The sequence below is a fragment of the Schistocerca serialis genome, chromosome 11 (genome assembly GCF_023864345.2).
Source record: "Schistocerca serialis cubense isolate TAMUIC-IGC-003099 chromosome 11, iqSchSeri2.2, whole genome shotgun sequence".
NCBI lineage: Eukaryota > Metazoa > Arthropoda > Insecta > Orthoptera > Acrididae > Schistocerca > Schistocerca serialis.
In genome coordinates, this window is record NC_064648.1 from 134,466,126 (window position 1) to 134,493,684 (window position 27,559).

The window sequence follows — 27,559 nt, forward strand, 5'->3', positions numbered from 1 at the left end:
TAAAAAATTTAACTGAGTGTGGAATTATCACAAAACTCTAAATATTGGCCAATAATCAAATAAAATTTATCTTTTTTAACTACTAGTCTCACAGAATATTAAAATATCGTCAAACTGCAATGTTGAATGAGCGCGGTGGGATTAGAAAAGTGTGCAGAGACGTATATATATATATATATATATATATATATATATATATATATATATATATATATATATATATATATGTGTGTGTGTGTGTGTGTGTGTGTGTGTGTGTATGTACAGTCTACGGATTTCTGAGCCCTCACATTATTCTGTAAAGTGTGCTATATTTTGTGATTTTATGAATGTTAATGATTTTTACATTATTTACTTTTGGATAAATGTGTTTATTTGGGTTCTCGTTTGTTACATGAGCCAAGCATAGAATTGCACTGAGAGATTCATTTGCATTCCCAACTGAATGTAATTCACAATGATAAATGTAGAAAATCATGGTTTATCTGCATCTTCTATAAGGGCAAAATACTCATATATATAGAAGGAATAGCAATTCATGGCTACTGCAACTCAAGTTTTAAGAAAGGATAGAAAGTGACATTCAACGTTTTGATCAACAAGTGGTTGATGTCACCACAGGTCTTATTATAACTGTGCAAAGTGTGCACATAGTGTGTCAGAACACGCCGCTTGCGAGAGATTGAGGCACCATCAGCTGGGGATGTGCAGTGGGCTCCATAGGTTGCTGTAGCTGCGACAGGCGTCTGGCTGAGGTCATCGTGGGGCTGATGGTGTGTGTGTGTGTGTGTGTGTGTGTGTGTGTGTGTGTGTGTGGCAGTGCTGTCTGCAGTGGCTTGTACACTGCTTAGGAATGCGTACTTACATGGAGGTCAAGAGCAGCTCATTACAGACAGTGCAACAAAAGGACTGTCCACGCAGAGTTAAAAGAACACACAGTATGAGGGCAAAAATGGACAGTTAATATAAATGACTTTGCAGTTTGCTAACCAGCATATTCACGGTTTCTCGCAAGTGAGATAATGGAGCAACTTCGTGTACCATTCAACAAGTTGTTCAAAATGCAGCAAGACATAAAGATATGTACAATGGTCAGTAGTCACTGCAGAATAATTAAAGTGATATGAAAGCACATTAGAGTCTGAATACAAAACAAATACAACCACACTGACTTTAGAATGGCTGTAGCCTTCAATAGGACTTGGATCTAGAAATGACAAACCGAGTTACAACTCCTTCTCAAATGAGTATGAAGGAAATCTAGAGTCACAGAGTTTTTTATACAATGAAGCTATTCTGGCGAAAACTTTGACTGCCATTGGAGTTATCACATGACTAGAAACACTGGCCGCTAATTAAATATGATTCAACTGTTTTAACTAGCGTCATGACAGATCAAGTGAACATAAAAAATAGGCTGACTGCAAAGAGAATGAGTGTGATGTAGATCAATAAACGAAGGAGGAATAATGTATGTATACATTTCGTTGTGATACAGAATTTGGGCTGTATCTCTTTGGATTTTTCCACATCGATGATATATTAAGCAATGTGCTATATTATATGTTACATATGGACTTTAGTGATTATTATAGCAATTGTTGCAAGAGCCATGTTGAGACTTACAAAGCTGATGGCGCTTCTTTGTGAGTCATCGGAAATTCAAGTCACTGGATATAGTCTTGACTGTGGTGGCAGTCAACTACAACAACAAGCCCAATGATGTGCCTGATTTGCTTTACACATTATTAGTATTTATTGTTCGCGAGATGGCTGATTGATTGTGTACATTCGGAAGTGAATGTGGTTGACAATGTGAACACAAAGATAAATGTAGCGAACCATAATTATATCTATCCACTAGAGGATCAAATCAAATAGAAGGTATACCTGTCCATGGATATATTTGAAATATTTGATGACAGTGTAATACCCCTTCTAGCGCTACTTCAAAGATCTTTCTCAAATATATTTGACAGAATATTTGATCACATCTTTGATCAAATCTTTGACAAAGAAATTTGATAGTGTAATACCGGCCTACTACTCATGCGCATGAGCCCGTGCGTAACTGCTAAACCAAATCGAATGTAAAAAGTTGCGACTTCACGCTCATTGGAGGCAATTTGTTGTTATGAAGCACTGCAAAGTCTTCCTATAGCCTTTGACACATTTTCAATTGGCAGACGCTTGCGTGAGCACTGTCTGTCGTTGTTGTATATGGCGCATTTCTTTTGCAATTTAGTTACGTTTTTTCATCTCGTTTATGTTTTATTGTTGAAGTATTATTCTGCAGTAGCGGGATACAGTAATATCCTTTGTTGGAGTATCGGTTTTTACCAATCAAAATTACAAAAATTTAACTAAAAACTAAAACAATGAAAAACTCACCGAATTCAAAAAATATCCCGGGTTTTTCCCGGTTTTCTCCTGGATGAAAAACTTCCCGGATCTCCCGGTTGTCCCGGGTCGTATACAACCTGAGTGTGTAATTTAATATACAGAGCTCTCATCTACAGTCTATAATTCCTCCAGGAAATTGAGCTGCAATCTCAAATTTTTTATTGCCTTTTATGAAAGTATTACCAAATACAATAAACTGAACACTTTTATTTCCTGTATAAGTAACGTAAATATAGAGAGTAAAAAAGTAATCACACAAAGAGACTCGTACTCATAACTCTTGGATTATCATTCCATATGCCTCCCACTACACCAGCTGCTACCTGGAAATTACTGTAACATAAATGGCTCATGCATCGTACAACCTGCACCAAAAATGCAGTTTTTCTAAGTACTTTGCTCTTACTTATGCCACATCCATTTCTGGCAAAATCAGTGATGATGAATAGTGTGGTCCACTTATGATTCTTGTGATTTGAACCGCAAATACACTATATAATCAAAAGTATCCAGACACCTGGCTGAAAATGACGTACAAGTTTCTGGCACCCTCCATCGGTGATGCTGGAATTCAATATGGTGTTGGCCCACCCTTAACCTTGATGACAGCTTCCATTCTCGCAGGCATACCTTCAATCATGTGCTGGGAGGTTTCTTGTGGATTTGCAACCTGTGCTTCACGGAGTGCTGCACTGAGGATAGGTATCGATTTGGTTGGTGAAACCCGGCACGAAGTCGGGGTTCCAAAACATCCTAATGGCGTTCTGTATTATTCAGGTCAGGACTCTGGGCAGATCAGTCCATTACATGGATGTTATTGTCGTGTAATCACTCCACCACAGGCCGTGCATTATGAACAGGTGTTTGATCGTGTTAAAGATGCAGTCACCAGCCCTGAATTGCTCTTCAACAGCAGGAAGCAAGAAGGTGCTTAAAATATCAATGCAGACCCTTGATGTGATACTGGCACGCAAAAAAACCGAGCAATGCAACCCACCTCCCTGAAAAACACGACCAGTCCATAACACCACTGCAGCCGAATTTTACTGTAGGCATTACATACGCTGGCAGATGAGATTCACTGTGCATTCACCATATCCACACCCAACCATCGGATCGCTAGATCATGTACCGTGATTCGTCACTCCACTCAACGTTTTTACACTAATCAGTCGTGCAATGTCTACGCTCCTCACACCAAGCGAGGTGTCGTTATGCATTTATCAGCGTGATGTGTGGCTTATGAGCAGCCTCTCGACCATGAAATCCGACTTTCCTCACCTCCTGCCTAAATGTCGCAGTCGATCCTGATGCAGCTTGGAATTCCTTTGTGATAGTCTGGATAGATGTCTGCCTATCACACATTACAGCTCTCTTCAACTGTCAGCGGCCTCTGTTAGTCAACAGACGAGGTTGACCTGTACGCTTTTGTGCTGTACATGTCCCGCGACGTTTGCAGTTCTCTATGACATTGGAAACAGTGGACCTTGGAATGTTTAGGAGTGTGGAAATCTCGTGCACAGACGTATGACACAAGTGACACCCAATCACCTGACCATGTTAAAAGTCCATGAGTTCTGTGGAGTGCGCCATTCTGCTCTCTCACGATGTCTAATGACTATTGAGGTCGCTAATATGGAGTACCTGGCAGTAAGTGGCAGCACAATACACGTAATATGTAAAACGTACGTTTTGGGGGTGTCTGGATAATTTTGAATACATAGTGAAAGTTCTAACCACAGAGTTTGTATACCAGTAATCTGGATGTGGTGAAATTTGCAGTAGTTTCACATAGCACCAAACATGCTCCTATCAAGTACGTTTCAGGAATCAAATATTGCACCAAATGTCCTTATTAGTAATGAAGAATTTTTAGATTCTTGTAGAGATTTCAAGAATGGAAGCTTACCTCTTGTTACTGACATCCATTTATCGTCACTCTAGTAGTGACCTTATTAGAATAGTAAATGCGCTATATTTAATTACACAGAATAGATGTGGAATTAACTTTTTTGTATTTTTTACTTTAAAAACAAATCACTGTACTACATAACTCAGCTCTATACGTTTTGCTCCAGAGAGGTTTGCTGGACTGCTAGTTTCATCTTAGTATGTATATGAGGTGTTGGTGTTTCTTCTGCCTGGCGAGGTCCAATGGAGTCATCCCCTCATTACACCTGGCCTGTCCGTCAGCTCCCGCCTCCAGAAGCGCTGTCGCCGCATCTGCGTGGCCGTACCACGCTGTCCAGTGCAGCGGCGTCCTCCCGTCCTCATCCTTGGCGTTGGGGTCGGCAGAGGAAGCCGCCAGCAGCTGCACCACAGCTGTGTGGCCACTCAGTGCAGCCAAGTGCAGAGGCGTCTGCTGCGCGCTGTTCCTGGCGTCTAGCTCCGCCTCGCCCTCCACCAGACACCTCACCGCCTCGACGTGTCCCTCCTGAGCTGCCCAGTGCAGGGCGGTCTCCCTGTACCCGTCCATCGCCCGTACGTCCGCCCGTTCAGCGAGCAGCTCCTGCAGCTCCTCAACTGCCCCCTTTTTAGCTGCTTCGATCACATTCTGGCCTTTCTCCACACAGTAATGGCTCCTGCAACAAACAATGACGTTCTCATACTTACCACACATATAGACACACACACACACACACTTGCAAACTTTTAACCTAAGTAGCTGTGACTGCAACGTGTCTTAAGGCAACATAAAAAACTACAGTTTTTGGGGAGAAAATTAATTTCCATGCACTTTTGTACATTACTATTTAACATACTGTTTCAAATAAATCTTGCTTTCCTGAACACACAATAGACCACATGCCACTGATGTGTATACACGCCATTTGCACATGACGTCCTGGTTGCAATGAATCTAACGGATAACACCTACATTCTGCTACTACAAAGAGCATTTTTCACGCAGCCCTGGAGTATGGCGTATTGTATCACAGCCGTCCAAAATACAAGCACGAAGAGTCTCTACATTTGGTACCGGGGTTACGTAGACAAGAGCTTTCAAATGCCCCCATAAATGAAAGTCAAGAGGGTTGAGGTCAGGAGAGCGTGGAGGCCATGGAATTGGTCCGCCTCTACCAATCCATCGGTCACCGAATCTGTTGTTGAGAAGTGCTCGAAGACTTCGACTGAAATGTGCAGGAGCTCCATCGTGCATGAACCACATGTTATGTCGTACTTGTAAAGGCACATGTTCTAGCAGCACATGTAGAGTATCCCGTATGAAATCATGATAACGTGCTCCATTGAGCGTAGGTGGACGAAACTAAAATGAGCTCTAACATGGAAATGAAGCGTTTCTGGACACATGTCCTCATAACATCTTTTCTTTATTTGTGTGTGAGGAATGTTTCCCGAATGTTTGGCCATACCTTTTTGTAACACCCTGTATATACTGCCTGTTGTATGGAGTAGGGCAACTCACACAGCAGGGGATTGGAAATAGTTTTTTGTTAGTATTTCCGCTCCTATGGGGCCTAGGAGGTCTTAATCCCCACAATGCTAATTCCCATGGGACAAACAGTTTGCATACCAGTTATGGTTGAAATTGATGAAATGCTTTGGAAGGAGATGCCGGATGTACACACGTACATCATATTTTATACATATATGTTAAATGTCTTTTCCCTGCAGCTTTGTATGCCCCACACACAAATAATGCTGACACCTTATCTTCCTCCCACTCTTTATCCATCTCCTCCTGTCTCATCTGGTATTTTTCTCATCCCTTCTCCCTGGCCATCACCTTCCCCCTCTCTCTATCTGGAGCCTTCTCCCCTATGCTCCATTCATCTCCTCTTCACACACCTCACTGCCAATCTCCACTTTACCCTCACCTTCCATTGCCTGTCTCGTCCCTCTCTCTGCCCTTCTCGTCCTCCCCTCGTCTCCCCATCTACTCCTCCACATCTCTGACCATCTTCTCATCAGCCCTCTCTCTCTGTACGTTCTTTTCATCCTCTCTCTCTCTGTCCAGCTACTTCTCCTACGCCTGTCTCTTCCCATCTCTTCTTCCTTCCACTCTCTGTCTATCTACTCCTCCTCTCACAACTTTCTGTCCTACTTCTTCTCCCCACTATCTCTGTCTATCTCCCCAATCTCCCCTATTGCCAATAACTCACAATTTCTCATAAAGTGGAGAAAGGTATCCACATGGACAATTTTGAAAAAATTAAAATCTACAACCACATACACTGCAATAAGAACAATCTTCTCAATGAACAAACAATGCTTTCAGAATGAATTTTAGAGCTGTTACGTCTTGTTATATACAGCAAATCCTATTATTGTAAACACCAGACGATGCTCTTTTCTTTATGGCTACATGTTGTAATAACCCGTGTTTGTGTGCTGAGATACCCTTTATGGTTTCGACTTTTTACTATAGTTGGTTTCAACTTCCCTGTTTCTACATCATAAGTTTTGTGAGTGTCATCTATCATGCTCTCTCTTTACGTAGTAATACTTTTATACATTTTTTATGGTTTCTTGTTAGTCTTTGAAATTTCAAATTATTTTGTACTTTATTTAAATTTTTAAAAAAATTTTTCAGCTTTTATCCCATCACTTTCTTCTTCCCACTTACGTACCTGCCCCATACAGGCTTTACCTCTAACTTCCCTCTCCCCTATTTACGTAGTGCCACTTCTGGCACGCCTCAGCAGTCGTCCTCTGTCCTTTCAGGACGGTTGAAGGCACACCAAGGAGTCATAGTTTGTAAATGACTTTATACAGTATCTACTTTATTATGATGTTTCTATGATGTTACTTAACAAGTTTTTTTTAGGATCATTTAGTTTACAAAACATACACTGGGTGACAAACGTCATGTGATACCTTCTAACATTGTGTCAACCTCCTTTTACCTGGCGTAATGCAGTAACTCGACGTGGCATTGACTCAACAAGTCGTTGGAAATCCCCTGGAGGAATATTGTGCCACGCTGCCTCTATAGCTGTCCATAATTGCGAACGTGTTGCTGGTGCAGGATTTTGTGCAGAAACTGACCTCTCTATTTTGTGTAGAGGGATTTATGTTGGGTGACATAGTGGCCTAATCAATCAGTCGAATTGTCCAGAATGTTCTTCGAACCAGTTGCGAACGATAGTGGCCTGGCGACACGGTGCATAGGCATCCTTAAAAACTCCATCATTGTTTGGGGACATGATGTCTTACCAACTGAAATCGCGACTCATCTGACCAGGACGCGGTTTTCCAGTCGTCTAGTGTCCGACGGATATGGTCATGAGCCCAGGAGAGGCGCTGCAGGTGATGCAGTGCTGTCAGGAAAGACACTCGCGTCAGTCGTCTGCTGCGATAACGCATTATTGCCAAATATCGCCGCACTGCTCTAACACAAACTTTCGTTGTATGTGCCACATTGATTTCTGCTGTTGTTTCACGCAATGTTGCTTGTCTGCTAGCACTGACAGCTCTACAAAAATGTCACCCCTCTCCATCATAAAGTGAAGAAGTGGCCATAGTGAGTGGTAAAAACAGAACTTTGGCAATCTTGGGACACTCTAGGCACTATGGATCTCGTAAAATTGAATTCCCTAACAGTTTCCAAAGCGGATGTCTCATGCACCTGGCTCCAACTACCATTCCATGTTCATAGTCTGTTAATTCCCATTGTGCGACCATAATCACGTCAAAATCTTTTCACACGAATCACCTGAATACAAATGAGAACTCTGCCAATGCATTGCCATTTTGTACCTTGTGCACATGATATTATTGCCATTGGGATATGTGTGTATCACTTCCCCATGACTTTTTTCACCTAAGAATGTATCCATTTTAATAATACATAGATGAGTTCATGTTACATTATTCTTTTAATTTATTGTTTTTATGATATGGATGACTGAGTTATCTTGAATATTCACATTTGATCTGCTGTTGATTATGTTTATTCATATACTCTTCTCAGTTAGAGTAATTCTGTTGCACTTTGTTGTTTGATTTAGATACCACTAGATGATGGCCTTGGGGTAGAAAAATGTCATGGTTTGAAATAAAAAGAAAAGTGAAGCTGATGCTGACTTTTTCTTCAAAATCAACTATCTACCTAACTGCACCACCCGCCATCTGCCTGCTCATTTCCTCCTACCCATCTTTCTCCATCAGTCTTCTTATCTCCCCACTCTCTCTGTCCACCTCTGCCTCCTCATCTCTCTCCCCACGTCTTACCCCTCTTGCTCTGTCCATATTCTCCTCCCCCACCCCTCTCTGTCCATCTCCTCCTGTCCCCTATCCCTATCATACCCCTATTTTGTTATCCATCGTCTCCCCCATCACCACCTATTCCTCTCTTTCTGCCCTCTCCCACCCATTTCCTCCTCCCTCCCCACATCTCCCTATTAATCTCCTTGTAACCCTATCCTTCTCCATCTCCTCCAGCTCCTTTCGCTATCCACTTCCTCCTCCTGCTTCTCTCTCTATCCCTCCAATCCTTCCTCCTCTTTCTCTGCATCCACTCTTGCCCAGCTCACTACAAATCCCCTCCTGCTCTGTCCATCTCAAGCTTCCACAGCTGAAGCTATCGACATGTATAGCTCAATAAAACAAGTCAATAAAGCAGGCTGATAATACTCCCGTAACATACTGTCATGCAGGGCAGCCTACAAGTCAGGAAATTGAATAAGCAAATCGATAAAGCAAGCCTACAACTGGAACACAAGATACAAAAACAGTGAATACTTGTCTTACAGGGCAGCCTATGTATCAAGGACTGAAAAACCATCTGTTGCTGTGACTCTGCTCCTATGAGAACTAGGAGGTTCTAACCAAACTTTGCTGATGCTCATGAAGTGTGCTGTTTGTGTCCTAAATTTAACTGAAATTGATGCTACACACACACACACACACACACACACACACACACACACACACACACACACACATGCTGCTTATATTTATGCAATACTTTTCCCAGTGGCTTCACACATGTAGACATTTGACACATATGTTTGCACACACGAAAAGTATCTGGACACCTGGCTGAAAATGACTTACAAGATCGTGGCAGCCTCCATTGGTAATGCTAGAATCCAATATAGTGTTGGCCCACCTTTAGCCTTGATGACAGCTTCAACTCTCAGAGGCATATGTTCAGTCAGATGCTGGAAGGTTTCTTGGAGAATGGCAGCTCATTCTTCACAGAGTGCTGCACTCAGGAGAGGTATCGATGTTGGTCAGTGAGGCCTGGCACAAAGTCAGGGTTCCAAATCATCACAAAGGTGTTCTATAGGATTCAACTCAGGACTCTGTGCAGGCCAGACCATAACAGGGATGTTATTGTTGTGTTTCCACTCCGACACAGGCCATGCATTACGAACAGGTGCTCAATCGTGTTGAAAGATGCAGTTACCATCCCTGAAATGCTCTTCAACAGTGGAAAGTAAGAAGATGTTTAAAACATCAATATAGGCCTTTGCTGTGGTAGTGCCACACAATACAAGAAGAGATGCCACCGAATTTTACTGTTAGCACTACACAGGCTGGCAGATGACGTTCACCAGCCATTGGATCGCCGCATTGTGTACCGTGATTCGTCACTCCACACAACTTTTTCCACTATTCAATCGTGCAATGTTTACCCTCCTTACATCGAGCGAGACGTTGTTTGGCATTTACTGGCATGATGTGTGGCTTATGAGCAGACACTCGACCATGAGATCCAAGTTTTCTCACTTCCTGTCTGTCATAGAACTTGCAGTGGATCTTGATGCAGTTTGGAATTCCTGATGTCTGCCTATTACACATTATGACCCACTTCTACTGTCGGCAGTCTCCGTTAGTCACCAGACGAGGTTGGCCTGTATGCTTTTGTGCTGTACATGTCCCTTCACGTTTCCACGTCGCTATGACATGTGAAACAGTGGACCAGGGGATGTTTAGGAGATTGGAAATCTCGTGCACAGACGTATGACACAAGTGACACCCAGTCACCTGACCACATTCGAAGTCCGTGAATTCTGTGGAGTGTCCATCCTGCTGTCTCACGATGTCTAATGACTACTGAGGTCGCTGTACCTGGCAGTAGGTGGAAGTAGAATGCATTAATATGGAACGTATGTTTTGGCGGCGTCTGGACACTTTTGATCACATAGTATTTGTCTTCTTTTCCCCATCTCCATGTCCACCTCATCCTCCCACCTCATCTGCCCATTTTCACCTCCATGCTCTCTCTGATCATCCCCTCCTCCCCATCTTTCTGTCCATCTCCTCCTTCCAGTGCATCTTTCAATCTCCTTTTCCAGAGGCTCTCAGTGACAGCTCCTCCTCCTCTTCTTTCAGTACACCTTCTCCTCTCACCTGTGTCTGTCCATTTCTTCTGTCCATCTCTTTCTATCCCAACTCTATGTGTCCACCTCATCCTCGCATTCTCTCTGTGTCCATTTTCTTTTGCCCTATTTCTGTCTACCAATCTCAACCTGGCCCCTGTGTCCATCTCTGCCTCCCAGTCATCTTTCTGCCCACTTTATCCTCCTATCTCTATATCTTGACCTTCTCCTCACCAATACGTCTGTGCCCACATCTCCACCTCCCACTATCTCTCTCATCTCAATCTCCATCTAATTCTCTTCTCCTTCCCCTTTTCTCTGAGCATCCACTCTTCTCTCTGCTTAGGCATTCCTACCCACACATGTTGCCCCTGCAATGCTAACCAATATTGTCTGCACAACATGCCTCTCAAGCAGGGCATCTCTCACGCCAGAGTTGAAAACCCTTTTTTGTCAATATCTCTGCTAGTTAGGAGGTTCTAACCCCTGAAGTGCTTATTCTCTTATAGCAAGCAACACAAGCTCCAAATTTGGTAGAAATCCAGTGATTAAGAGGAAATGTTTGACACACACACCCACACACACACACACACACACACACACACACACACACACACACACATGTTGTTGTGTAAGTGTGGTAAAAGACAAGTGTTGTTAGTATCCAAAGTTTTTACTCCTTTACTGAAATCGAAATTTTAGCACCTGGACCTCTTTGCATACCGCACAATTAAAATATTCCACTAGTGATAGCACCGAGACAGACAAAAATTAACCAAATATTATCTAAGGACATTGTTCCCACTTATTTTATTTTCTATTCTGGAAGGTACAGAAAATATTCACTAACAACTGATATTGCAGCCATGCTGCTACCATTCTTTCGTTTTCTAAAGCTGCTGAAATTTTACACTTTAGTTCATATTTAAATAAAACTGGTTTTGGCCCTATGTATTTTACACAATGAACTGTGTCGTAATCAAGTGTTTGGTTTTTACTGATTTCTATTTCTTGTAAGAAAATTATGATAGTAATCTAGAAAGCAATGTTCCAAATTTTTTCTTCAACAGCTATTTATTCCACAGAACGAAAATTACACACGTGAAAGAATTATATTTTATCTACACACCAGATATTCTCCTTCCAATTCTATGGTATGCCTGCATGAGGCAGAAAGGCATGCGTGTTCTGTCGGTAGGAGTAATTTTTCTGATTGCAAAGCCATTTATTTACAATGTGAATCAGCTTCTAGTGACCCTCAAAATGTAATCCACAAATGCTATCCCTTAATGGCAAAAACAAGTGGAAGTACTAGTTAGCTATGTCTAAGGCAGACTGGATGAGGTAGCACTGTCCAACCTTATTTCTTAATGAGTTAGGAAATCTTAAACTTGTAAGGGCCGAATGTTTCCATGTTGAGCCAGAACAACCTTTGAGTTGTTCACAGCAGTAGTGCAAACTGCTGAGTCGTAATAGCAGCAGTGCAAACTGCTGAGTCGTAATGCATCGATCTTCATGAATGAGAACTTCACCAAGCCTTAACATGTGAGGTATAATAGCCCAGGATGGTCCATTGAACCACATTCCGCTGGCTGTTTAAACAATAGTAATTTGAGTACTTTGTGAGGCTACACTTTCTGAGGAAACATATTCACTCAGGAACTTACAATGAATTCGTGCCTAACGTTTCATAGCAGAGATGTCGGCTGATAAATGTGGAGCATTACTTTTTGGGCAGCCTATAAATTTCCACTTTTAATTTCTCTGTCCTACCTACCTGATTAAAGGATCCAACATGCCACACACCAACTGATGATTTCCTCCTGAGTTGACTCCATTGGGAGATCTGAATGGGGAACTATTTTAACAATATTTAACTTAGCTAAGAGGATGACGATGTTATTTAATCATGCAGTGGACCTGTATACTGTTGAGAAAATTTACAGCTGTAGCTTCCTCTCGCTTATAGCCATTTGTAGTACCAGCACAGCAATATTATGTTAATGTTATAAGGCCAGAGCAGTCAATGATCCACACTGTTGTCACTGCAGCTGCCAGCTGCCAGCTGCTGAAGAGTCTGCTGCCCCTCTACAAGAACCATTGGTTATCCTCTAGGGTTGTTGTTGTCGTCCTCAATCCAGAGACTGGTTTGATGCAGCTCTCCGTGTTACTCTACCCTGTGCAAGCTTCTTCATCTCCGAGTAATGACTGCAGACTACATCCTTCTAAACCTGCTTAGTGTATTCATCATTGGTCTCCCTCTACCATTTTAACCCTCCACGCATCCCTTGAATACTAAATAGGTGATCCCTTGATGCCTCAGAACATGTCCTATAAACCAATGCCTTCTTTTATTCAGATTGTGCCACGAATTCCTCATTAGTTATTCGATCTACTCATCTAATCTTCAGCATTCTTCTGTAGTACCACGTTTCGAAAGCTTCTATTCCTTTCTTTTCCAAACTGTTTATCGTTCATGTTTCACTTCCATACATGGTTACACTTCATACAAATACTTTGAGAAAAGACTTCCTGACACCTAAATCTATACTCGATGTTAACAAATTTCTCTTCTTCAGAAACGCTTTCCTTGCCATCGCTAGTCTACATTTTATATACTCTTTACCTCGACTATTATCAGCTATTTTTCTCCCTGAGCAGCAAAACTCGTTTACTACTTTAAGTGTTTCATTTCCTAATCTAATTCCCTCAGCATCACGCGATTTAATTTGACTACATTCCATTATCCTCGTTTTGCTTTTGTTGATGTTCATCTTATATCCTCTTTTCAAGATCTTATCTATTCCATTCAACTCCTCTTCTGGGTCCTTTGCTGTCTCTGACAGAATTACAATGTTATCAGTTTTTATTTCTTCTTCATGGATTTTAATTCCTATTCTAAATTTTTATTTTGTTTTCTTTACTGCTTGCTCAATTGCACATTGAATAACATTCGGGATAGGTTACAGCACTGTCTCACTCCCTTCTCAATATCTGCTTGCCTTTCATGCCCCTCGACTCTTATAACTGCCATCTGGTTTCTGTACAAATTGTAAATGGCCTTTCACTCCTTGTATTTGACCCCTACCACCTTCAGAATTTGAAAGAGAGTGTTGCAGTCAACATTGCCAAAAGCTTTCTCTAAGTCTACAAATGCTAGAAATATTGGTTTCCCTTTCCTTAATCTATCTTCTAAAGTAAGTCATAGGGTCGGTATTGCATCGCATGTTCCAATATTCTACAGAATCCAAACAGATTGGTTCCTGTTCAATTCGTCTGTAAAAAATTGGTGTTAGTATTTTGCAGCCATTACTTATGAAACTGATAGTTCGGCAATTTTTACACCTGTCGACGCCTACTTTCTTTGCGTTTTCAATTATAAATTTCTTCTCGAAGTCTGATTGTATTTCTGCTGTCTCATACATCTTCCTCACCGGATGGTAGAGTTTTGTCATGGCAGCCTCTCCCAAGGTTACCAGTAGTTCTAACTACCAGTAGTCTACTCCCAGGGTCTTTTCTGACTTACATCTTCATTCTTCACACAGTATTACATCTCCCATTTGATCTTCATCTACATCCTCTTCTATTTCCATAAAATTGTCCTCAAGTACATCGCCGTTGTATAGAATCTCGATATACTGCTTTCCCTTCATTGCTTAGGACTGGTTTTCCATTTGTGCTCTTGATATTCATGCAGGTCGTTCTCTTTTCTCCAAAGGTCTCTTTAATTTTCTTGTAGGCAGTATCTGTCTTACCCCTAGTGATATATGCCTCTACATTCTCACATTTGTCCTCTAGCCATCCCTGCTTAGCCATTTCGCACTTCCTGTCGATCTCATTTTTGAGACGTTTATATTCCTTTTTCCCTTCTTCATTTACTGCATTTTTATATTTCCTCCTTTCGTCAATTAAATTCAATATCTCTTCTGTTACCCAAGGATTTCTACTAGCCCTCGTCTTTTTTCCTACTTGATCCTCTGCTGCCATCACTATTTCATTTCTTGAAGATACCCATTCTTCGCCTACTGTATTCTTTCCCCTGTATTTGTCAATCATTCCCTAATGCTCTCTCTGAAATTCTCTACAACATCTGATTCTTTCAGTTTCTCCAGGTGCATCTCCTTAAATTTGTACCTTTTTGCAGTCTCTTCAGTTTTAGTCTACAGCTGATAACCAATAAATTATTGTCAGAGTCTACATCTGCCTCTGGAAATGTCTTACTTTTTAAAACCTGGTTCCTAAATCTCTGTGCTACCATTATAAAATATATCTGAAGTATTCCAGTGTCTCCAGGCCTCTTCCACATATACAACCTTCTTTCATGTTTCTTAAACCAAGTATTAGCTATGATTAATTTATACTCTGTTCAAAATTCCACCAGGTAGCTTCCTCTTTGATTCCTTACCCTCAGTCCATATTCATCTACTAGTTTTCCTTCTCCTCCTTTCCCTACTATCGAATTCCAATCCTCCATAACTATCTGATAAAATCCTTTTATTGCATCATACATTTCTTCGGTCTCTTCACCATCTGCAGCGCTAGTTGGCCTGTAAACTTGTACTCTTGTTATATATATTTCAACACACACAACACACCATTCGATATCCCTGTTCAGGTTCTGCCCATTATTTTGTATTTCTTTTCCTGCTTATTATCGCAACATCATTTCTTTTAGAAAAGCACCACAGACTTACATCCACTGTTATTTATTCACACAAAATTAACGTTTTTAGAGTTTCAGTGCATCGATAAACCCTTTTACACCCATTGCTTCCAGGAATAATTTGGAAGATACAAAACCGCCAGTGAAACCAGGAACTGCAGCGAGCACACAAATTCACTATCTTGGGAAAAGAATGTTGTTTTATAAAATCTTTCCTATATAACTGCATTGGATGAATCATTTGTTCCTTGAACTGTTCTATATATATATATATATATATATATATATATACATATAGCTTCTGCTTTATCAAATACTACAAATAAAGCAACAACCGATTTTCTGACTTACTGACAGTAACACTTGGTTCACACCTTCACATGTCATACTATGCATATGGGAAATTTGCACTTGTAGTGATGGAACTTACCACATGCGAGAGTCTGCTGGATCATCAGCTGGAGGAGTGTGGCTGGCAGCCACAGTTGCTGTAGTTGTGATGGGAGTCTGGCTGCTGCTGTGGGGCTGACAGTGAGTGCCAGGTGTGGGGCTGCAGCCTGATGTGGCTGGCACTCTGCACAAAGATACTGGGTGTGGGCCAGTATAGTCGCACAGGGGCAGAGGGCAACTTAGTACAGACATTTCTGCTAACAGACTGTCCACCACAAAAATAATAGAATACACACCACCAACAAGAATAGTGGATCCACTCAGGTGAATGACTTACAGGTGAGGTAATTAATTCACATTCAGCTTATTCAGAATTCAGCATAGACATACAATAGCATTCGTAAGAACAGATTATACAAAATAAAGCACAAATGTAAGGTGAAGAAGGGACAAAAATTTTGCTGAAGTCTTTTGAGAGCTGTTGGACGGGGCAATTTAAATATAACAACAGTCTCACAGAATCTAGAACAGCAGTAATGTTTAAATGTACTTAATGTGCTACAATGATCACCACATGGTATTTGCAGCTCATGTGTTAGACGCTGGGCTGTAGGAAGAACAGAATGTGAACAGAGCGATGTGAGCACTTGAACTGAAATGGGAAAGAACTTCGGACAAGAAAGGGGCAGAGGATTTGTGATACTATGAAGCAATTCCATTGAAAAATTTAACTTCCATGAAAAATACCACATGAATTGAAACATTGCCTATTAATTAGGCTTCATTCACATGAGCCAAGAAACACTTTTACTGCATTAAAAATTCGAGATTATAGTTGCCAGGAAAAATTATTCCTATTCATTAATTTTGATCTTTGTATAAGCATGGTTCAAAAGTAGTTCCCTAGACTTTTCTCTGGTTTCACAGTATGATTTATATTCATTTAAGAACAGAAATGAAACACTCAATGCATTTCTATACAGTCAGAATTCTGCAGTGCTCATGCAACAAAGAAAACACTAAACAAACATTTGATAGTTTACACTAATTTTTATTACAGTAAAAATTATTAACATTCAAAAATAACATATATATAAAGAATAAAGTTGCTTTCGACATTTTGAATGCTTTACTTGGCTAACACACCCTTAACTTGTACTATGAATATAGAGGCTCTGTGCATGGTGTGACAGAACTCACTGCTTGTGAGAGAGGATGGCTCCATCAGATGGGGAAGTGTTGCCAGAAGCCACAGACTGTGTGCCCACAACAGGAGTCTGACTGTCGTCACTGTGCAGCTGATGGCGATTGCTGGACGTGGGCCTACTGTCCACAGTGCGTCGCGTGCTGCACAGAAAGAGACAGTGTGCAAGAAATTTTGTTTTGATGGAGATGAAGAGCAGCTCATTACAGATTATAGTACTTTTAGACTGTCAACAAAACAGATAGTATAGAACACACACTAGTAATGAAAACAAAAGTTCGTCAGTTAACCCAGCTACCAGTGAGCTAATCTGTCTGCCCACTGTTTTTCTTACATTCCCCACTGGAGTTACTAGCCTTATCAAACAACAAGTTTTGAATATAAAGCACAAATTAAAGGAACATACAGAGCCAACAGTAATGGAGAGAAAGGACAACTATTGGACAGCACAGTTTGAACATTTAACCACTATCATGAAACATAAAATTATAATGATACTAACCTATGAATGTACTTAATGTGTTACTGTGTAAGTAATTTATATTCAAAGGCCGCACCATATAGTTTAAATACTGAGTCATCAACATGCACACAAAAACCTATAGCTTGCTACTTTTCAGATGACGCCTTTGATGAGCTCCAAAACACACACACACACACACACACACACACACACACACACACATGCACACACACTTATGCACTCATCTATGCATATAGATTTGTGTATGTATGTATGTGTGTGTAGTTTGTATTCTCTAGCTTGTTAAGGGATTAGTCGGAAAATTAGTATGTTTTCATTCTTTTTTATGTACCTGCCGACACCTCAATCCTTCTACAATGTGGCGGGTGGTCTCCTTATCTCTCACATTATTTACATTAAATCAGAACTTTTCTTACCATGTTTACAATGTGATAAAACGATCAGCAGCTAGCCCTCGTATAAGGGGCGTTCAAAAAGATACGAGCTGGAGGCATAATTACATAAAACAGTACCTGTATGTTAGAAGGATTGAGCCTGGATGTTGAGACACTTGTCTCACTGCGACACAAGGCGGTGAATGGCTGTCTCATAAAATTGCTTGCGCTGCGATGTAAACCAGTTCCGCACAAACAATTGGACATTGTCGTCCGAGGTGAATAGTTTGCCCCTCAGAGCATTTCCAAGTTGACAAAAAATGGCGTAATCACAGGGAGAGAGGTCCAGCATGTATGGAGGGTGGCCGAGAACCTCCCATTTGAATTTCTGCAGGAGTGCCGCAACTGTGTGGGACCTATGAGGCTTTGCACTGTCGTGGAGCAGAATGACGCCACAGGTGAGATTGCCTGGTCGTTGTGTTTTGATTGCTTGGCGAAGGGTGGTCAAGTCTGCGACTAACGCTGGGAATTCACTGTTGTCCCGTGCTGCAAGAAGTGAATCAGAAGGGGGCCATCTTAGTCAAAGAAGTACGTCACCATAACCTTTCCTACACTCGTATGGATGGTGACATCCACCTGTACATGCGGAAGTGGTTAACATTGGAGCCCTGGGAGTTTCATGAGACAGCCATTCACCGCCTTGTGTCACAGTGGGACAAGTGTTTCAAGAGCCAGGGTCAATACTTCTAACATAGATGTAGTGGTTTCTGTAATCATGCCTCCAGCTCGTATCTTTTTGAACGCCCCTTATAGTTCATGCGTTAGATACTTGACTGTATAATGCACAGATGCATAACAAGGGGACAACAGCTTTTCCATTGGGTTAAGAAGGGAATTTAGAGAACGACATGCTACAGAGGTTTTGATAGAATGAAGCTATTCCAGTGAACAATATGACTGCCATAATAGGCGTCCCATACATTAAAAAAATGTCTACTAATTAAATTTTACCTACATTGGTGACTCAGCACTCACACTGAACAGCTGAACATTAAACTATCATTAGACTACAAAGTCGAATGAGCGTCAGAAAGATCACTAAAGCAGATGGACAGAACCCATATATCGATTCAGTACTGATACAGAATGATCTATTATAATGTCTGTTATATATTAGATTATAAAAGGTGTTAAATATTTAGATTATAAAAGCTGTTAAATATTTTTATACTACTTACTATTTAGTACAATGCAGCTCTGTGTTTGTGTTATCATTGTTACATGAGCCATGCAGAGATTGGAAGAGAGCAGATAGCTCTTCATTGGCGCTGATGAGATTTTGAAACTACCAGAGTAAGTCGTCACTGACACTACAGCTGTCAACCACAAGCAGAAGCTCAATGCTGTGCCATACCTTATGCAGCTATTATTACTGTTCACTGCCCCAGAAATGAATGTTGTAGGGACATTGATGTCAATCAGCTTATCTTTTGGCTGTGATAAAGTACATGAAATATCTGTGGTTGGTGATTCATTTGTGTTCTGAACTTAATGTAATTTACACCATGAACCCAAAGATTAATATAGAGAATCTTTTTTATCTATGGCTACTAGGACACAACAATATATACAAGGAATATCTTTTCCTAGCAACCATAGCCTAAGCCTTATCAAAAAATACTGTAAAGCGACATGAGATTTTTGATCATAAAACTGGGTTGACACTCCCATAAGTCGTACTATAAATGTGGAAAACGAACGTATCGACAGAACTCACCGCTTGCAAGAAGCCTCGGCATCATCAGGTAGTGGAGCATGCAGGGCAGCCACGGTTGTTGTAACTGTGACAGCAGACTGGCCTCTGTTGTTCTGTGGCTGAGGGCGCGTGCTGACAGTGTGGGTGATGTCTGTAGTGGCTCGCACACTGCACCGAGAAACACTGCTTGGGATTATGCACTCACGTGGAGACCAAGAGTAGCTCATTACCGACTGTAGGAAAAGGGACTGTCCACACACACTCAATAGAACACACACTGATAACGTCAAAGTGGTCGATTAAAACAGATGACGTGGCAGTCAGCTAATCAGGTTCTCCACGTCTTTTTCCCAACAGAATAAAATTAGCATACAAAGCATTAAGCTGTTCTAAATGAAGCAGAAATGAAAGTTACGTACAATGGCCAACAGTTATGATGTAGTGAAACAAGAAGTATTGGACATTACAGTTTGAATACTGACACCAACAAAAGCACATAAACAAGAATGGCAATCGACTTTATATGAATATGTGATTCTGTCGTCATCAGATGGGATTTCTATTTCATATTTTAGGGCTCAACCTGTAGGAACCAAAGATGCTAAAAAGGAATGGCACTAAGTTCTGAACTGTGATAGTCTATAGCTTTTCAGTGATGTAAATGAAAGTTTTCCCGATAATTAGAAATGATTAAAGTGACCGACCAGCACTTTCAATGATTAGGTGAACGTAAAAATATTAAGAATAAATTGTAGTGATCTACAAAAGTTCCTCCACTGTTTCTCCTGTATTCCCATTGCGGTATTTTAGCATACCAAACTTTTAGTTGTTCACAGCGAAACACAAATTGGAGTTATGTACAGTAATCTAAAATAAAGTTCGGTTGATGGGAAATACTGGTCATGACACTTTGAATACATAACAAATACAAGCTTGGAGAAGTTAGAACAACAATTGTCTGCAAAATTACTTTGTCCTAGGAATTATAAATGTCAAACACAGTGATGGCAGCTCTTGAACTGAGTGGTAATTAATTACACAGTAGGAATGAGCATAAAATTTTTGATAGAGTGAAGCTGTTAAAGAAAAAAATTAACTGACACTGAAATAATCGTGTAACCTGAAACTTTCACCAACGATTTGCTTGGTGTTACATGAGCCACACAGAGATTAGACAAGATCTGAAGGGTTTTCTTCATGAATCATAGGAATCTCAGTCATAAGATTCAGTATGGTGCTCACAAAGATGATGACTACTTACCACAGGAAGCAGCGCAATGGGGTGCTGTATTTACTGCAGATATTATTATTATTTATTACATCAGGAGTGAACAATGTATCGATATTGTACAACTCTATTGCCATCAGTTCATGTACTAGCCATGCTACAGTTCATGAAATGCACTGAAGGAATCATTTGCATCCTGAACTGTATGTAATTCACACTGTTACCTTCGAGATAAATGTAGTGAATTATTTTTACGTCTGACTACTAGAACACCATGACATATAAAACAAATACTTACACTTGGCTGTTTTTTTATCAAAAAGTAGAATAAAATGACATTCGATGTTTTGATCATAACAGTTGGTTAATGGCTCCATAAGTCATGCTAGGAATAAAGAAAATGTCGATATGTTGTGACAGCATCAGGCAGGTGAGTGCAGTGGGCAATGAAGTTTGTTGTAGCTGCGAGAGGGGCTCAGCCATTGTTGTTATGGGTTTGATAGTGAGTGCTGGGAGGGTGGACGCTGTCTGAGCAGTTTGCATACTGTGCAGAGAAATACTGGTTGGGAATACGTACTCGCATGGAGGCCAAGAGCAGCTCATTTCAGACAGTAGAACTTAGACTGTAAATGCAAATTTAAATGAACATACATTAATAAATACAAAGCAGGCAGATGAAAGAAAAATGGTGTAGCAGAGAGCTAATTAGCTTCTCCACTGTAAGAATACCTAAACTTGCCAAACAATGAGTTGTTAAAAATTAACCATAAAATAAAAGTACATAAATTAGCCAAGAGTTATTTTAAGTGATATGAGAAGTGCTGGACGTCATTGAGTACATAAGAAATACACACACATACAATTTAGAAGGGAATTAGCCTTCTGGAAGAACTGGGCTGTGTGAATGGCAGACAGTAAACAAATTGATAGCAACTTTAGAACTGAGTGGGAAGGAGATCCAGTGTGGGGACGGGCACACAAGTTTTTATAGAATCAAGCTGTTCCAGCAAAAAATTTATCTACCATTGAAATTTTAGCATATAATTAAATATAATTGAAATTGATTTACTAGCATTGTCACTGATTGGAAAACATTAAGGTATCATCTAACCCAAAGGTCAAATAATTAATTATGAAAGTTTTTATAATTGTTAAATGTAACAGAAAATCTTTAACAAGCATTCCCACTAAGTAACTAGACGCAACAATATCATATGACTGGATTGTTCAATGAGTGTGATGAAGGCATGTAAAGTAAGCAGGGATAACGTATGTATATATAATTTGTAATAATACAGAATTCTAAATGTACTTTTGTGGATTTTCCACATCTACAATATATGGAGAAGTGTGCTACACTATATGCTGCTTATGGAAGTTAATTTTTTTACAATAGTTACAACTTCAGACAAATCTACAAGGCATTTGTGACTGAGTTATAGCATAAGCGATGTAGGGACTGAGTGAGCCATGGGAAATTGCAATCAATGGATGAAATCTTTATTGAGGTGACGTCTGCCAATCACAAGAAGAAGCCCAATACTGTTACAAAGCTGTTATTAGCATTTACAGTAATTGATATATGCAATGTATGATTGCCTAAATGTGTTATAAGTTTATATTCTAGCCATGATGCATTATGTATATATCTGCACTGAGTGATTAATTTGTACACCAGCCTGAATACCACCCACATCCAGAGATAAATGTAGTGGGCCTATTTTAACTATATCAACTCGAACATCAAAATAAATATAAGAAATGCTTTCTCCTTGGAACTATATCCTGAGTTTTTTAATCAGAAAATACAGTGCAGTGACATACGATTATTAGATCGTAGCACTTGGTTAATGTCCAAATGTGTGTGAAATCTTATGGGGTTTAACTGCTAAGGTCATCATTCCCTAAGCCTACACACTACTTAACGTATATTATCCAAAGGACAAACACACACACCCATGCCCGAGGGAGGACACGTACCTCCTCCGGGACCAGCCACACAGTACATGACTGCAGCGCCTCAGACCGCTCGGCTAATCCCGCGTGGCCTTGGTTAATGGCACCATAATATATTTGTAATATGTGCATATGTTGTGGAAGAGCTCACCGCTTGCGAGAGACTGTGGCAGCTTCAGGTAAGGGAGTGCAGCGGGCAGCCCCTGTTGTAGCTTCGAAACGTCTCCAGTGGTGGTGGTTGTGGGGCCGGCAGTGAGTGGCGACAGTGAGAGTGCTGTCTGTGTTGGCTCGAACACTGCACAGAGACACACTGCTTGGGGTACCCACATGGAGATTTATAGACGTTAGCACTAAGTGGCGAAATGCACAGAGCCAACACTACAGTTTGAATACAACAGCTACACATAAATCAAAATGTCAATAACCTCTAAATCAACATAATGAGATACAATGAGCATTTGTAGCTCATGTACTGGGGTCTGGGCCCCTGGTATCACAGTTGCTAAAAAAGAGTGACAGAAGTTTTAGAAATGCACTGCAAGGAAATCCAGAGTAGGAAGGCCCAGAGAAGTTTTGACAGAATGAAACTATTCAACTCAATAATTTAATAGTCAGTTGAAATAATACAGAAGCTCACCATTAATTACATATGATGCAAATTGACCAATGAACACCCTTACTGAATGGGTGAATGTTAAAATACTATCTATATTTGAATGAGTTTGAGACAACACACACACACACACACACACACACACACACACACACACACATATATATATATATATATATATATATATATATATATATATATACAGTAGTGATACGGAATTTAGGTTGTAGAGCTGTAGATTTTGGCACCTCCACAGTATATTATAAGTTGTGCTATATTATATGTTGTATATGAGTGTTAATGATTTTTATAGTAGTTACTACTTTGTTTAACACTACTTCAGCCGGGCAGACATATACGAGTTACAAATTACCAGGTTAAGTCTGCACTGTGTCGATGGGTATCTGCCACAAGAAGAAGCCAAATGATAAGCCATATTTGCTGAATCTATTATTACTTTTTCTTGTATCAGAAATGAGCATTGTATGAACATTTGAACAACAATGTCAGAAAGAGTTAAAATTTGGCCAAAATACAAAACATGGAAGTGCACAATGTGAATTATTTTTGTGAACTGAATGTAATTTAGATCGTGATCTCAGTGGTAAATATAGAGAACTATTTTTACCTATACCTACCAGAATGACAAAATATATAAAACAATTATAACCTGTATCTGATGAAAAAATACAACATAATAACATTAGACTGTTTGATCATAACACTTGCTTAGCACCAAAGTATGTCATACTATGAATGTGGAAAATGTTCAGATGTAGTGACATCAATAACTTCTTGAAAGGAACTGTGACACCATCAGACAGTGGACTGAAGTGAGTCAGCTGTTGTTTTTGTAGCTTCGACAGGCATCTGGCAGTGGTCACTGTGGGTCCCAGCTGTGTGAATTCCAGGTGTGAGAATGTTGTCTACAGTGGCTTGTACACTGCACAGGGACGCACTGCTTAGGAATGCATACTCACATAGATGCCAAAAGCAGCTCATTACAGACAGTGCAACAAAAGGACTGTTGATGTAGGGTTAATAGAACACACAGTATGAGGGGCAAAATGGGCAGTTAATATGAATGACCCAGCATTGTGCTAACTGGCATATCTGCAGGATTTCTTGAGTGGCACAACGGAACATCTTTGTGTACCAGACAACAAGTTGTTCAAAATGCAGCAAAACATAAAGGTACATACAACAGTCAGTAGTCATTTCAGAGTAATTGGAGTGATATGAGAGGACATTGCAGTCTGAATACGTAACAAATACAACCATACAGAATTTATAATGGCTGTAGCCTTCAAGAGGACTTGGACCTAAAAATCACAGATGTCAAACCGAGTGGCAACATCTTCTGAACTGAGTGGGAAGGAAATCTAGAGTGTGAATGGCCACAGAATTTTTGATACAATGTAGCTATTATGATGAAAAATGTAACTACCATTGGAATTATTGCATGGCTCAAAACACAGGTCAATGGTTAAATATGATTCAGCTGTTTTAACTAGCATCTTGGCAGATCAAGTGAACATAAAAAAATCATCTGACTGCGAAGAGAATGAGTGCGAAGAAGATAAATAAAGTAAGGATGGATAATGTGTATATATATTTCGTAGTGATACAGAATTTGGCCTGTACGTTTTTGGATTTATCCACATCCATGACATATTAAAAAGTGTGCTGTATTACATGTTACATATGAATTTTAATGATTATTACTGCAGTTGCAATTTAATACAAGTTCTTTGCCTGTTCTTTGTTGCAAGAACCATGCTGAGTTTGAGAGAGGGCTGATGGCTCTTCTTTGTGAGTCGTGGGAAATTCAAATCAGTGTACAATGGCTGTTAAACACTAGAAGAGGCCTAAAGATTTTCCAGATTTGCTTTACATATTATTATTTATTGCTTGAGAAATGGCTGAGTGATTCATGTGCATGCTGAAGTGAACGTAGTTCACACCGGGAACCCAAAGATACGTGTAGAGTACCATGATTATCTCTGCCCACTAGAGGATCAAACCATTTAGAAGGTGTATCTGTCAATGGATAGTACAGCTTGAAGTTTATATAAGAATGCAATAAAGTCACATTAGAGATTTGATCATAACACTTGGTTCACAGCCATGAGTCCTGCTTTAAATGTGGAAAATTTTTGTGGCAGAACTCACCTCTTGGAAGAGTCTTTGGCACCATCAGGTAGGGCACTGCAGTGGGCATCTGTAGTTGTTCTATCTGCGACAGGTGACTGGCTGTGGTTGTTGCAGGGCTGACAGTGAGTGGCAGGTGTGTGAGTGCTGTCTGCAGCGGCTTGCACTCTGTGTAAAGAGACACTGCTTGGAGTGTGTCACACACTGAGAGCAAGAGGATTCATTATAGTAGCACTAAGGAGCTAAGCACATGGAGTGAATAGAATGCATGCTGCTTGTGATAAAATGGGAAGTGAATATGAATAACCTAGAAGTGAAATAAAAAGCTTCTCCAATACTTCTTTTACATCCCCAAAGACAGTAACATACCATACCAATCAATAAGTTGTTTTAAACTAAGCACAGATTGAAGGTACCTCCAATGGCCAATGGCTATATTTGAATCACAGGAGAAATACTGGGCATTAAGGTTTCAGTACATAACAATAACAATCACAAGTAAATTAGTATGGCAATATCATTTAAAGGAACATAACTTGACACAATGATCATCAGAGTGCACTTCTTGCTCACATGTTAGGGACAGGGCTTTTGTTATACAGAGTAAGAACAGCCTTTGAACTGCATTGGATGGAAATCCAGAGCAGGGAGAGCCACAGGATTTTTGATAGATTGAAGCTATTCCAGTGAGCAATTCAACAGTCATTGAAAATACTATGTAAATTGAAACTTTGAATAATAATTATTATGATTAAAATTCACTTACCAGCACGGTCACTGAACAGGTGGAAGTATCAAATGACTGCAAAGTTGAATGAGTGTCATGGAGATCAGTAAAGTAAGCAGAGGCAATGTATATGTACGTGTTATATAAATACAGAATTTTGACTATAGCTCTGGAGATTTTACCACCTCCACAAAAAACTAAAAGTAGGCTGTAAGAATTGTTACATATGAATGTTGATGATATTATGGTATTTTGTTTAATATGGAACTGCAATTTTTATGTTTGGTGTTTTCCTTGTTGTCAGGTTGGGCAGAAGCTGATAGCTCTTCGTCATCAGTAACAGGAATTTCAATTAATTCCGGTCAGTCTTTTCCATATGGTGGCAGTTTATCACACAAAGAATCTCAGTGCTGTGGCAAACCTTCTGCAGCTATATTTACTACTTTTTCTATGAGAAATGAACAATTTGTGAATATGTGAACATACATGTTCAACTGAACTAATATTCTGGCCATGGCACAGTATTTATATCTGCATGATGCGAATCATTTCCGATCGTAAATAAATGGGATTCACACTGTGAACTCAGAGATAAAAGCAAACAATAATTTTTACGTATGCCTACTAGAAATTCAAGATTTATAAAAGAATTACCTAAACCACGATACTGTAGCCTGAATTTCATAAAAAAATATGATGAAATGCCACTCACCGCTTGCTAGAGGCTGCTGCGCCATCAGGTAGGGGAGTGCCTTGGGAAGCTGTGGTTACTTTAGCTGCATCAGGAGGCTCGCTGTCCTCGTACAGGGGTTGGCAGTGCGTCCCAGGTGTGTGAATGCTGTCTGCAGCGGCTTGTGCACTGCACAGAGAGACACTGCTGGTGAATCCACAGTTACACAGAGGATCATTAGAGACAGTAAAACTTAGGGTCTGTAAACACAGAATTAAGTGAACACAAACATTACTAAGAACGAAGTGAGCTATTGATACAAATAATCTAGCAGTCTGCTTATCAGCTTACAGTTTGAAACATTCTCGGACTTCTTGGCACGTTAATTGAGGGTAAAAACGCGAGCTTTTGCCGATTACCTTCAGCGTCTTCGTCAGGAGGAAGAAGTCCAAGAATTTTCATACAACAGGGCTGTCACAAAGGACTTCGTTCTTATCGTATCAGCTTCTTCACTGTTTCTCTTATGTGCTCCATAGTAATGAGTTTACTCAATAAACAGTAAGTTGTTCAAAATGGAGGAAAGTTATAGGTATATAAAATGGATAATAATTAGCCAGGAGTGATACAAAAAGTATTGGACATAACAGTA

General features: G+C 40.2%; 1 protein-coding gene across 1 annotated transcript; it reads right to left on the reverse strand.

The window, feature by feature from the left end:
- Positions 1-4,504: 4,504 nt before the first annotated feature.
- LOC126426531 (inversin-like) lies at positions 4,505-26,977 on the reverse strand. Its single transcript, XM_050088434.1, has 7 exons — positions 26,953-26,977; positions 25,535-25,681; positions 22,901-23,044; positions 19,587-19,716; positions 16,948-17,094; positions 15,788-15,931; positions 4,505-4,985 (listed from the first exon to the last, which is right to left on the reverse strand). The coding sequence occupies exons 1-7, from the start codon at positions 26,975-26,977 to the stop codon at positions 4,505-4,507; spliced, it is 1,218 nt and encodes a 405-aa protein (XP_049944391.1).
- Between the last annotated feature and the right edge of the window lie 582 nt (positions 26,978-27,559).